The 14971-nt window shown below is 40.0% G+C and overlaps 1 protein-coding gene across 1 annotated transcript; it reads right to left on the minus strand.

Annotated features, from left to right (window-relative positions):
• Positions 1-408: 408 nt before the first annotated feature.
• Positions 409-11694, minus strand: LOC127970597 (GTPase IMAP family member 7-like). The gene is made up of 4 exons (XM_052573240.1): positions 11652-11694; positions 10599-10666; positions 944-1547; positions 409-910 (listed from the first exon to the last, which is right to left on the minus strand). The coding sequence occupies exons 1-4, from the start codon at positions 11692-11694 to the stop codon at positions 672-674; spliced, it is 954 nt and encodes a 317-aa protein (XP_052429200.1). The 3' UTR covers positions 409-671.
• Positions 11695-14971: the final 3277 nt, after the last annotated feature.

A 14971-nucleotide genomic window follows, 5' to 3' on the forward strand; every position in this document is an offset into this window, starting at 1 on the left:
TTACAACGACACACGCATCTACAAAGCTAATTTTTAGCTTATATATAACACAAGTTTTACTGTATTTATACACAATTTATTCTTATACATACAACAGTTACGTTTTGCAGGTACTTTCAAAAACAAATCAAATAGCTATTATTCATGGATAACTTATCAAGCGCTCTGCAACATTTTATGCCAAAAAGATATCTTTTCAGCTATTCTGTATTCATAGCTGACATATCACATTAATGGTTGAATTATTAATTAAATTCATGAAAATGGTGTCATCTACTCTATTCTCATGAACCATACTGTACATGATGTTTTCAACTAAAATGTGTAATTTAACTGGAAGAGTTATTTATTTAACTGAAGCACACATTCGAATAATGTACAACCAGAAGCCCCTGCTGTACAGAAAGATGCTAAATATTGGACAATGAGGATCAATAACCATTTTTTTTTTTACTGTATTTCATAACATTGTCAGCAACAGTCAGTAATAGTACATAATTAGTAGTATTAATATTGAGATGATTATCAGAGCACTTGAACAGTTTCACTTAATTTATATTTAACATTGTAATCATGCTTGAATTATTGTTTATAACTTCCCGTTTGGATCCTTCCTCCTATTAACTTAAGTGGCCTTGAGTAATTCTAGGTCTTGCAGAATTTGTAACCCATTATGCATTGTTTCCTTCATTTCCCTTCTGCTCCTTGCAAGCTTTCAATGCTTGTTCGATAGTTAATGAACCTCCTTCTGCCATGAGAGCAACTCCTGCTGCTATTAAAGCTACAGGTGGTGCTACTAAGCCAATTGCTCCATGTGCTACACCTCCAACAACCGCTCCTGCTACTCCAATCGCTCCTCCTAACACGCCTGCTCCCACAAATGCGGTTTTCTGAGCCAAACTCAATGCTTCTTCCTCTCCAAGGGTTTCCTCCTCTTCCGAACTCCTTCTCTGAACTTCTTGGTACATCTCGTTTGTGAAATGCTGTCCTTTATCCTCCTCCAACATTTTGTCAGTCTTCTCTAGCATTTCAGTGACCTGTGATCGATTTTCAACATCTGTGTCACTAAAGACATTAAACCTGACTTTACCTGCCTCATTAATCTGATCATCTGTTGTCATAGATTTCTCTGTAGGATTATTTAACTGATCTCCTTCAGTGAACACATTGATGGTGTGATGTGCAGCTTCTTCTCCAAAGTTCTCCTGAATACATTTCACTGTCTGCTCTTCATCCTTGTATTTTTCATCCAGTAATCCACGAGGACCAAGAACAGACATCTCGTCACACTTCACTCTTTCCTCCTTCAGTTGTTCTTCATTGACTGATGAATCACACAGTCCTGAAGTGTCTATCACTGAGATCTTTCTATCCTCTACCTTCTGCTGATACTGTTGGCATTCCTCAGTTACAGATTCAGAAGATAGGTGTGTTTCAAACACCTCTTGTCTCAGGATGATGTTTAGTGGTAAGCTCTTTCCAGCTCCAGTTTTTCTCTGGATCCTCAGATCTGACAAGATTGGAGAAGAATAAAGGAGAGATGGAAACTCATTTAAAAATGCTAAACAAAACTTTAAACATTATATGCAGCTGGTAATTTTGTAAATAATGTTAAGTTCTCAGCACAGACTGATTGTTTCGCTTCAATATATCATCAGGAGCTGCAGGTTTTATATAAAATAGCGTTTTTGAAACATTCAAGCATGAAAACCTATTCTAGTACACCTCAAACACCAAATTAAGACTGCATAGAAGGGCAAAGTAGGACACCCTTTAAAGTCAGGCGGCCATTGTGACTATTGCTGGTCCCCAGAGCTTTTGTGTGTTTTGTGAGTGTTTGTAAGAGCAGGTGGGTATGAGGGCTGATTTATTGTTACCTTATCACAACATGCCAATTTACAGCCATATCTTATGTCTACAAATGTTATTGATGGCACAAGTGTGTAAATACATAAGAAAAACAACAACGGAGTGTCTTTAAAAACCCTGTTTTGTCCGGAAATTCTTCCTTCTGCTACAGAATCAAATCTCCCCTTGTGAAAAAGAAGTGTGCTTAATTGTATTAAAAGTGTACGTGTTGTGTACTTCCAATCTTAAAAGTATACTTTTTTAAAAGTGCATTTGCAGATAATATAATTTAAATTAAAGGCCACTTAAGTGTACTTAAAGAGATTATACTTTAATGACAATAGGTCTTAACATATTTAAGTACACTTTATAAAAATGCACTTTATGATAATGTCTAATTAAGTATTACTTATACATTTTACATAATTATGATTTTATTGTATTTTAAACAAGTACACTTATTTTTATATATTTATCAATATACTAAAACACATGTAAAATAATTTCAACTTAAGTGTGTTCTCCAAAATTACATTTGTTAATGTATTTTAAAATATTGCTATTTTGTCTATAATATATACTATGTGCATTAATGCAATTAATAAAAATAAACTTCAATACACTTCCTTATACAGTATACTCCAATAAAACTTTTTGAATTGTTGACATTTTCATCACCAGCTCCTGCTCTATGAATTCTATAAATTACATTTTCTACATAATATTTTCTGAAAGTACTGTATTTGTATGTAATAGTACCATAATTTGCATCTGTGTACAGAATACATTCAATATCATGTTGTTCTAAGTCACTTAAACACACATTTAAGTGCATTAATTGCAAGCAAAAGTTTAACGAATCTTAACCAAATTAATATGGATTACTATGCACTACTTCACCAGATTTTGAAAAATGTGCCGTGTGTTATGTTTGTGTAACTGCGTGATGTGTGAGAGAACAAACAAGAAGAGGACAACGGAGCGCCACGTTTGGATGAATACAGATAAGACTTGATATACTGCAGACGAGGAATCAAGTAAGTAAATCTTCATATACGTTTTCTTTATCACTCAAAAGGTGAATTAATCACGTTATTTATCTCTGACTGCATTCTGATATCGGAATGTGATCACGTGTGGGGACTAAAAAAATTGGCAGCTGAAAATACAATATTCTATTTGAACTGAACGATTTAAAATTATATTCAACGCTACTGAAAAAAATCAGAGATCTGATCTTGTAACTTTATTTAATGTACATAATCGATATTATAACCACCACTAATATTCAATATATCAGCCACCTCTAGAAATAATGCTGTTTCTTCTTTTTCTTTTTGCCTCTGAAGGGTGAGATGTTCCTTTACTGCTTGTGTTTGTAATGTAATATGTTTGTTCTTATCTGGAGTTATTAATTTTGCAGGATCAGTACAGTTTTGTTACTGGAGATACAATGTGGAGACACAGACCTGTACTGAAGAGATGATGTTAGAAGTTTTTAATGAATTGTTGCCTAGTTTAACAAGCTAAAAATGCTATATTAAGTCAGTATCCCTATGGATTTGAACTGCTTTGAATCTTTTCCATTTGCAAGTAATATATTCCCTTCTGTGCATTTACAGACCACTCTGTAATCATCATATATTTTACAGGTAACAAACCAAAGGATGAGGACAGTAGCTTTTCTGTGCCAGCCATGGTAAATACAGGAACATCCTTCATGAAGATGTGTGAGAGAAGCTTCAGGCAAGTTAAATTATATTATTTTATATATATATGTACAAAAAAGAGGATATTTATATATTTTGGTAATTGGTAGAGTTATGGTTTATTCCCCTAAAAGTAGGAATAATGAATGTTTGTAAAAATGTAATATATTTTTAAAGCCCAGTGTCAGTGAAGTTGGTTTGATCAGGGATGCTGCTGTTTATGGGAAATCTGAAGGACTTTTATTTACCACCATGTTGCCCTGATGATTGAGGTAACGTTAATTCAGATGTAGATGCAGATGTAGTCAAAAGTTTACACACACCTTGCAGAATATACTGCTTCATCAGAGTAGTAATTGCATTTTTTTTTTTTTATTCTACCTCTCTACCCTCTTACTGCTTAACGCCCGTTTCACACATACTCCGTCAGCGGTGCGTATGCATTGCGTAACTTTTTACGCACTCATATTAATGGATTCCAGCGTTCACACTGTATGCGGTTGCGATCCGTCAGTGCGTTCCAGGAGCGGTGCGTCTGCAGGAGTGCTGTGATCATTTACGTACTGAGTCTATTTTTGCTGTGCTGCATGCGCTGAATTAAAGTGACAGCGCATTGTTCGCGTTAAAAATGAACATGGATTGACACGGAAATGCAGTCATTTCACAATAAATGTATACTAATTAAAGCCTACTGTGTTTCACACGCAACACATGAGTTTTGGCTAGATTTAAAACAAGAAAAGAGCAACTTAAGAGAGACAATGCAACATTATATATGCACTTTTATAGAGGCAGAGAAACAAAGTTATTTAAGACCTGTTGGATTGTGTGTAATAAAGATTTAAATGCAAAAGGCACGAGAGTCGACTGTTTCTGTCAGTAGTGATTTTTAATTTTGAATGTTTGTGATATCCTAACAAGAAAATTAGGCTAACGTTGTGTTTAAATGTGTTGCAGCTTGTTTCAGCAACTTATTATAAAAACATAGCAGTCAAATGCATGAGTAATACGTTGTTTATATTTGAATTTAAATATGTCTATGAAAGATTGTTACTGTACTGTGATTAAAGAGTATCACAATGCTGAAAAACTGTTTTGATTTTTTTTTTTTTTTTTTATACATGATTTGATATCAAAATAATCGACATGTTGTTTTTTGTGGCTTAAACTGACGCGGATCAGTAGCGAACTGCAAACACGTCCTGTGTGAAAGCACTATGAGTAACGCACACGGACTGCAGACGCACTGCAGACGGATTATATGTGAAACAGGCGTAAATTATTAACATTTTGTTGATACCGCAAGGTGTATATAAACTTTAGACTGCAACTGTGTCTATTACTTTCACTCAGCTGAACCATTTATAATGGCTGGCTATGTTTCCTAACAACTGTTCTTCTTTCTTTCCTTAAGGAATTTTTTCAGACTTTCCAGCCTCTTTGGAAAATTGTCCCGTTCACACAGACTGTGGAGAGATGGTGTGCAGCTTCATGACATGTGAAGTTTAGTGCCGATGGAGAGCTTCTGGGACATTGACAGACAGCACGTCCCCAGCAAGTTCATTTGGAGTTCTATTTTTAAAATGTATTAATTTATTTAGTCAAACTTGCATTCACTAATGCTGGAGTAAGATTTTAGAAGAAAACTTTCGGTTCTGTTAAATGTTGGTTCTAGTACAGGTTTGAGAACTAATGGCCTGGTTTTACAGACTGGGTTTAGACTAAGCCAGGATCATAGTTCAATAAAGAAATTTATGTCAATACATTAATAGTAAACTTTAACCATATTTTAAAGACATTAGAAGCAATTAGGAGCATATAATTGTACATATGGAGATGTACTAAAGTGCCACTTAAGTCCCACTTAAGTTGTTAAAAATGCATTTAAAATAACTTTAAAGTGTGATACATTTGAAATTAATTACAAATACAACGTACTTAAGTGGCAAAAATAACATTTTATTAGCATTTATGTGACAATATGACAAAACCTACATAAATTTTGGTTTTATTGAAGGCCAAGACAAGTCACGACCAGAATGTGTCTCTTCTGGTGAAAAACTGGCAAACGACAGCATGAAAAGATCGACGGATATCACAAAAGTATTCGAAAGAGCAGGTAGTGATTTACAGAAGGCTACTAAAGTCTCCTTTGAGTGTTCGCTGTTGATTGCCAAGGCAAAAAAGCTGCATAATATTGTAGAGGAGTTAATCAAACCCACCTTTGTTAAAATAGTGGAGGGACTATGTGGCCCGCAAGCAGTTGAAAAGGTTAAATCTGTCCCACTTTCTAGCAACACTGTTAAAGACAGAATTTATAAAATGGCAGAAAACTGAACAGAACTAGTAATGATGGAACGTTGAGTTGCTTAATTAACAACTTATTGTAGTAAGGTCCACCAAATTGGTACACTGACAGAATACAATGGCATGGCTGAAGCTATAATGCGTGTAGGTCTTTTATTTGTGTTTTTTTTGCAAAGTTCACTTAATTTATCAGGATGAAGTTGCAACTTTAGTCCATCTCTGTGTTTAATCTGACTCCAATTTCAAGTGATCACTAAATTTAGAATTTAGATGACATGCCTACAGTTCTATTCAAGTGTTCTATTCATAACATCCTATGTTAATGTTATCTGTATGCACCGGGGTCTGAGAGTAACGCAATTTCGATTCTCTGTATGTACAGTATTGTTCAAAATAATAGCAGTACAATGTGACTAACCAGAATAATCAAGGTTTTTCGTATATTTTTTTATTGCTACGTGGCAAACAAGTTACCAGTAGGTTCAGTAGATTCTCAGAAAACAAATGAGACCCAGCATTCATGATATGCACGCTCTTAAGGCTGTGCAATTGGGCAATTAGTTGAATTAGTTGAAAGGGGTGTGTTCAAAAAAATAGCAGTGTGGCATTCAATCACTGAGGTCATCAATTTTGTGAAGAAACAGGTGTGAATCAGGTGGCCCCTATTTAAGGATGAAGCCAACACTTGTTGAACATGCATTTGAAAGCTGAGGAAAATGGGTCGTTCAAGACATTGTTCAGAAGAACAGCGTACTTTGATTAAAAAGTTGATTAGAGAGGGGAAAACCTATAAAGAGGTGCAAAAAATGATAGGCTGTTCAGCTAAAATGATCTCCAATGCCTTAAAATGGAGAGCAAAACCAGAGAGACGTGGAAGAAAACGGAAGACAACCATCAAAATGGATAGAAGAATAACCAGAATGGCAAAGGCTCAGCCAATGATCACCTCCAGGATGATCAAAGACAGTCTGGAGTTACCTGTAAGTACTGTGACAGTTAGAAGACGTCTGTGTGAAGCTAATCTATTTTCAAGAATCCCCCGCAAAGTCCCTCTGTTAAAAAAAAGGCATGTGCAGAAGAGGTTACAATTTGCCAAAGAACACATCAACTGGCCTAAAGAGAAATGGAGGAACATTTTGTGGACTGATGAGAGTAAAATTGTTCTTTTTGGGTCCAAGGGCCACAGGCAGTTTGTGAGACGACCCCCAAACTCTGAATTCAAGCCACAGTACACAGTGAAGACAGTGAAGCATGGAGGTGCAAGCATCATGATATGGGCATGTTTCTCCTACTATGGTGTTGGGCCTATTTATCGCATACCAGGGATCATGGATCAGTTTGCATATGTTAAAGTACTTGAAGAGGTCATGTTGCCCTATGCTGAAGAGGACATGCCCTTGAAATGGTTGTTTCAACAAGACAATGACCCAAAACACACTAGTAAACGGGCAAAGTCTTGGTTCCAAACCAACAAAATTAATGTTATGGAGTGGCCAGCCCAATCTCCAGACCTTAATCCAATTGGGAACTTGTGGGGTGATATCAAAAATGCTGTTTCTGAAGCAAAACCAAGAAATGTGAATGAATTGTGGAATGTTGTTAAAGAATCATGGAGTGGAATAACAGCTGAGAGGTGCCACAAGTTGGTTGACTCCATGCCACACAGATGTCAAAACTGTGGTCATACAACTAAATATTAGTTTAGTGATTCACAGGATTGCTAAATCCCAGAAAAAAAAAATGTTTGTACAAAATAGTTTTGAGTTTGTACGGTCAAAGGTAGACACTGCTATTTTTTTGAACACACCCCTTTCAACTAATTGCCCAATTGCACAGCCTTAAGAGCGTGCATATCATGAATGCTGGGTCTTGTTTGTTTTCTGACAATCTACTGAACCTACTGGTAACTTGTTTGCCACGTAGCAATAAAAAATATACTAAAAACCTTGATTATTCTGGTTAGTCACATTGTACTGCTATTATTTTGAACAATACTGTATGTACTGTACATGTGGAAATTGACAATAAAAGCAGACTTGAACTTGAACTTGAACTATTCATCCAGGTGTCCTATCCTAGACATAGATTTGAGGTACCATCACCCTCTACACGATTTACTAGTAATAATGATTTCAGAATACCTCAAATATTTTATGTCAGATTAGAATGTTTAATTATGTTAATTGGCATGATACAATGAAAATCCAATTCTGTTCCAATTCAGATAAATAAATAACATCTATTGCTCAAAGATGAATCTAAGAGAGAAAAATGCATACCTGACAGCAGACAGACACAGCAGCGTGTGAGTTCTAGAGCAGAGCTCTGAAGACTTGCACACACAGAAATCAAAATCAATATAATGCCACTTAGTCTATATTCAGTCCAGCACACCAGAAATCTTCAAATCAATTGTAAAAGACCTTTTGGTTTGGTAGGATCCTGAGTCACACCTAGCCAGATATAGGAAAACTTTCTCACAGACCCTGGGGGAGACACACCCCTCATCAGCAGAACAGAATGATTTCAGTCTTTCTCATAATATACAGTAAGTGACTGCTCTGAAATTGAGACAATTTTCCCAATCATATGGAGACCTTTACAATGATACTAAACATGAAATGGTTAAAATAATATGTCTATGTTATATGTATAATATGTCTCGTAGTTTTCATACAAAATATATTAAATTGTGTCCTGAAGACGAAACAAAGCTTTTACAGGTTTGGAACAACATGGGAGTAAGTGATTGATGACAAAAAAGATTCATTTTGGGATGGAGTAACCCTTAAAGGATGGGTGAAGGGGCAGTTGAGCAAATGGTTTTCTTTGAAGTCTTCACTTCAGACGCGCAGGTTCATATACGCAACTTGTTAATTCAAATAAATTATATAATTAATTCATACTAATTAATAAGGCTTTAGTTAAGTTGATTTTACTTAATTACATACTTAAGATTGACTTTAAAAATGTCATTATTTTTAATCATGATACTTTGTGCTTTTATATAAATGTGTAATGAAATAGTAAAACACAAGAGCTTTAAATGCTTGACTTAGCTTTAAATCAAAAAGTAGTAACACGATTTAAAAAACTTATGAAGATAGTTATTTTTTCTTACTAATTTACTGCTTTCAACCCCAAACAATAAAAAAATCAGTGTATAATTCAGTTCTCATTGTATTAATCTGTAGTTTGTGATTGTCATATTAGGTTAGATTCAATAAGACTGACCTTTAGATGAAGATGCCATTATGTCTCTTAAAGTTTGTTCTTGTCTTTAGGAATCTTTCTGTCCGACTGAATGATCGGATCATGGGAAACTAGAAGTGCCTATTCTTCCTCATACTTAAAAGGGGGAAAAAAAGTATACGTTAAACATTGCTCACCTCATATACATCCAATGTTGCCCGTTGGCTGCATACTTGACACCTGTTTTGTTATCACGCAATCTATTAGAAGTCTTGGTTTCAGTTTTGAAATGAACTTCTATATGCTGTTCAGAAAAAAACGGTGATTGTGAAATTGCATACATGTTGAATATACATACATACATAGAAAAGCATAATCAACACTATACAACATGTATGTTTCAGTTTCACCTCACAATGTCAATAAACCTGTGGATGAGGAGCTACTGTCTTCAGTCTTGATGTTTGGAGTTTACCTGGCTGTCATGTTATATACAGAAGATATACTGATGACAACACAACACCAATATTTTTTTTTTTACAGATTGAATCATAAGGACTTGCACTCTATTATTTTACTAACTGCTTGTTCTTAAAAAAATGTTTTGTATTCTTTCCATTTTTTAATCTACTATATTACTATAAAATTAACAAAAGCAAAAACAAAGCCTCTAACACTAGCTTGCTGTATTATTTTTCTATTCTATAATTTTTTGTATTTATTATATGAAAAAAAAAATCTTGCTATGTGTACAGAGTTTAGATAACTGAGACTTGTTATTGCACTTACATTTCATTGCTCTTTTGATTTTATTTGCTTCCAAGTTGCTTTGGATAAAAGCATTTGCTAAATGACTAAATTTATAAATGTATATTTCCCATGTTAAGCAAAATTTTGTTCTGCCTATCTCCTCTCTTATTTAATCTTAATGAATAGCATTTTTAGAAAGATACAAACCAACTGTACAAGAAACTGCAAATCCAAAAAAGTTCACCTGTTTGAAGTTGAAATTCCAAAACAAAGTTGTTACACTAACTGGAGGTCAGACAACAGGATCAGTCTCTTCAAGAGTTAACTGAAGAACTTTTAGAATAAATGACACAATACATTCAGTCATGATCAAGCAAATGGAAAATTTGACTTACAGACAACAGTTATTTAGAATTTCAGGAAGATCCAGGACTAATGTAGATACAGGCAGAAAAACTAAGAGGAGGAAGATTAGCGAGTGGTTAAAGGTCAGTCAAGTCTTGTGCATAAGGCTATAGACAAGACCAGACAATATGAGGGGCTAGATCAGGGCTGGGCAGCTTCGGTCCTTGCATAGATTAGTTCCAACCCTAATCAAACTGTCACAGCCACACCATCTACACTCCCGGAATCGGACACTTACGCCACACCCACTCGTCCCCAATCACCAGAATTCTGAACACCTGTGCATCATCACCAGTGCCACATATAAAGCCATCCGTCACCATCACCCAGTGTCTGGTCTTGCACCGATCTCCTCACCCTTACCGAACCGCCTATCGTCAAACCTACCTGATCCTCCGAACCCTCGTCTTCATCATCTGTGTTCCTGTGCCCATCGTCTTCGTCTGAGTCATCATCTGTGTCACCATCACCAAAGGAAAGTTGTATTATCACTGTGTCATCTTCGTGTCAAGATTCACCTGTGTCTGAAACCTCTGTGTCACATTAAATACTATTGCACTGAATCCTCTGTGTCCTCGTCTGTGTCTGACAGAAGACCAGACCTCATGCAGAGCTCTTCAGATACAGGCGAGGACCGCACCGCGGATCCCTTCACTGAACTGGTTCACGCTGTACGGTCCTCACTCATGCAACAAGCTCAACCTTCCTCACCGGCTGCCAACAGTTCAAACACCGCTACTACTCCGGTCACTTCTTCAGTTGCCCCTGCGAGTCCCATGGCCAAACCAGCGACATACAGCGGCACGGCGGAGGATTGCAGCGGGTTCTTGCTAGAGTGTTCCCTCTACATGGAGTCCAACGCTCACTTATTCACCACTGAACGCAGTCGAGTCGCATTCATCATCAACCTGCTCACAGGTAAAGCTCTCCAATGGGCTCAATCTCTCTGGGAGTTGAACTCATCTGCCACTGGATCGGTTACTGATTTCTGTTTTCAGCTAAAATCTGTCTTTGGTCAACAAACTTCTGTATTATCTGTTCATGATCAACTATTTACAATTCGCCAACAGAGAGATGAATCCGTGAGTGATTATGCCGTATGCTTCCGTACACTCGCTTACATAAGCGGCTGGAATGAAACTGCCTTAATTACAGCATATCGCCACGGGTTATGTGATAAAATACAAAGTTTGATTTTTGTATATGAAGATTCACTGGGACTTGAGTGTCTTATTCAGAAATCCATCAGAGTCACCCAGAGACTCACCGCCTGTTATCAACTCACTCCCGCTGTACTTCCTCCGCCCGCTATACCATATGTCGCTCCTCCAGCACCTGAACCCATGCAAGTGGACTCAAACCCCCTATCCACATCGGAACGTCAGCGGAGGATTAACACCGGGCTGTGTCTCTATTGTGGGGGAGATGGACACCTCCTACCATCATGTCCAGTACGGCCTCCACGCCCAGCGGTGAGTACCATCCATATACCACCGCAAACTGCTCCTCTGACTAAAACCTGGGTTACTCTAAGACATCTCCATTCTTCTGTTTCATTACAAGCCCTCATCGACTCCGGTTCGGCGGGGAACTTCATCAACCAGCAAACATTAACTCATCTAAGTGCCAAGCATCATCGAAGCCCCGTCGAACTCAAAGTAACGACGATACAGGGAAAGCCGCTGGGCAAAGGTCTTGTCCGCTATTTCTCCCCCACAATCATCCTCTGCGTGGGACTCCTGCATGAGGAAGACATCACGTTTATGGTGCTGGAGGAATCCACCGCAGACATCATCCTGGGACGCCCCTGGCTTAACCAACACCAACCTCACATCCATTGGCCCACAGGTGAGATCCTGAAATGGGGAAAGTCTTGTCATCCTACCTGCATCACTCCCCCAGTTAAAATTCCCAAGGTCATTCCTTCCATCAAGAAGTCATCCCTACCGGTCCAGTCCACATCAGTGGAAAGCCCCGAAACTAAGGTGGATCATATCATCCCTCCAGAATTTTGGGCGTTCCAGGATGTGTTCAATAAGGAGTTGGCAACGAAACTTCCACCTCATAGGCCATGGGATTGCGCCATTGACCTCCTGCCTGGAGCAACCCTTCCCAAGGGACGAGTCTATCCTCTGTCCATTCCAGAGCAGAAGGCCATGGAGGAGTACGTACAGGAAGCCCTCGCTCAAGAGTTCATTCGACTATCTACCTCCCCTGCCGCTTCCAGCTTTTTCTTCGTGGCCAAGAAGGACGGAGGCTTGAGGCAGTGTATCGACTATCGCCATCTCAACTCTCAAACCATCAAATTCAGTTATCCTCTTCCCCTGGTCCCAGCGGCGTTAGAACAACTACGCGGAGCCAAGATCTTCACAAAACTGCACTTGAGGAGCGCCTATAACCTGATCCGCATCCGGAAGGGGGACGAGTGGAAGACTGCTTTCATCACTCCTTCCGGGCACTATGAATACAGGGTCATGCTGTATGGGTTATCCAACAGTCCATCCGTCTTCCAAAATTATATGAATGAAGTCTTCAGAGAATACCTTAACCAGTTCGTAATTGTCTACATCGACGATATCCTCATTTACTCCACATCCAAGGAGGAACACATCCAACATGTCACACTCGTACTCCGAAAACTCCGAGAACACCATCTATACCTCAAGTCAGAAAAATGTGAGTTCCACACACCCTCAGTCCAGTTCCTGGGATACATCATCGACCCACGTGGACCAGGGGAAGGTGGACGCCATCACACACTGGCCTCAACCTGGTTCCATTAAAGAACTCCAACGCTTCCTGGGCTTTGCCAACTTTTATAGAAGATTCATCAAAAATTACAGTTTACTCAGCTCACCTCTAACTTCTCTCCTCCGGAACCGGCCCAAGTCTCTGTCCTGGAACCCCGTGGCCACTGAAGATTTCCACCAACTTAAACAAGCCTTGAAGACCGCTCCGATCCTAGTTCACCCTGATCCCAACCAACAGTTCATCGTGGAAGTGGACGCCTCATCAACCGGGGTCGGAGCAGTACTTTCCCAGCGGCAGGGGGATCTCCATCCATGTGCCTTCTTCTCGAAGAAGCTATCCCCGGCGGAGCAGAATTATGACATTGGTAACCGTGAACTTCTGGCCATCAAGCTGGCTCTGGAAGAGTGGCGTCATTGGCTGGAGGGAGCCCAGTTCCCTTTCGAGGTAGTAACAGACCACCGGAACCTGGAATACCTCCGTGAAGCTAAGAGACTGAATCATCACCAAGCTAGATGGGCCTTATTCTTCACGAGATTCGACTTTAAAGTCACTTATCGCCCTGGCCCCCAGAACAATAGAGTTGATGCCCTCTCCCGTCTTCATCAGGCAAATCCAGAACCAGAATCTCCTGAACCAAACCTCCCTCCAGCCATGATTGTAAGTCCCATTCAATGGAATATTGATCGTATGATTTAACAAGAAAACCTGCAACACCCTGCTCCGCCGGGAGGTCCAGAAGGGAAACTCTTCGTCCCTCCTCAACATCGGATTACCCTCCTGGACTTAGCTCATACCTCTCCGGGATCTGGACATCCAGGCAGGAGGCGGCCCCTCTCGCTCCTACAACAGCATTAGTGGTGGCCATCGATGGCTCTGGATACTGTCCGTTACCTCAAAGGATGCTCCGTCTGCGCCATAGCAGACACCCCTAGGAGACTCCCGGAAGGTAAACTGGTGCCTCTGCCCATTCCTGAACATCCATGGACCCATATTGGCATAGATTTCATGTCTGACCTCCCTCCTTCTCAAGCCAACACCTGTGTGCTGGTAGTGGTCGACAGGTTTTCGAAGTCATGCAAACTCATCCCTCTCAAAGGACTTCCCACTGCGTTTGAAGCGGCAGAGGCACTATTCCACAATGTATTCCGTCACTTTGGCATTCCAGAGGACATCGTCTCCGACAGGGGTCCCCAATTCATCTCCAGAGTCTGGTCAGCTTTCTTCCGTCTTCTAGGGGTGTCTGTCAGCCTCTCTTCAGGATACCATCCACAGACCAACGGCCAGACGGAGCGTAAGATACAAGAGATTGGGAGGTTCCTGAGGGTATACTGCCACCGTGACCAGGACTGTTGGAGCCAGTACCTACCCTGGGCAGAATACGCTCAGAACTCCCTCCAGCAATCTACCACCGGGCTCACCCCCTTCCAATGTGTCCTCTGATACCAGCCTCCACTCTTCCCATGGTCAGGTGAGCCCTCGGACTTCACTCTTCAAACCCTTCACTGAACCTTTGTCTCCTCCATCCACAGAGCCTGGTGATGATGCCATACCTCCTCCTCCAGCCATCAAAGAAGACAACGACATCTTCCGGGTGAGAGCTATCCTCGACTCCCGACAACGGGGTCCTCAACTTGAGTACCTTGTAGACTGGGAGAACTACGGCCCGGAGGAGCATTGCGGGGTTAATCGTAACGACATCCTGGACCCCAGTCTTCTCACTGACTTTCACCGAGACCATCCAGACCGCCCCGCTCCCCGTGGCCGAGGTAGACCCCGTCGTCGCACAAGATCCCAGCCGTCAGGAGCCGCCCGTGGAGGAGGGGGTACTGTCACAGCCACATCTTCTACACTCCCGGAATCGGACACTTACGCCACACCCACTCGTCCCCAATCACCAGAATTCTGAACACCTGTGCATCATCACCAGTGCCACATATAAAGCCATCCGTCACCATCACCCAGTGTCTGGTCTTGCACCGATCTCCTCACCCTTACCGAACCGCCTATCG

The sequence above is a fragment of the Carassius gibelio genome, chromosome A4 (assembly GCF_023724105.1).
Source record: "Carassius gibelio isolate Cgi1373 ecotype wild population from Czech Republic chromosome A4, carGib1.2-hapl.c, whole genome shotgun sequence".
NCBI lineage: Eukaryota > Metazoa > Chordata > Actinopteri > Cypriniformes > Cyprinidae > Carassius > Carassius gibelio.

Coding starts and splice junctions, on each gene's coding strand:
- LOC127970597 (XM_052573240.1), bottom strand. CDS start 11,694: ATGGTACTCACCGCTGGGCGTGGAGGCCGTACTGGACATGATG. Junction 10,667..11,651: donor AGGCCGTACTGGACATGATG/GTAGGAGGTGTC, acceptor ATGGTGACACAG/ATGATGACTCAGACGAAGAC. Junction 1,548..10,598: donor ACGAGGGTTCGGAGGATCAG/GTAGGTTTGACG, acceptor TTTTTAAATGAG/TTTCCATCTCTCCTTTATTC.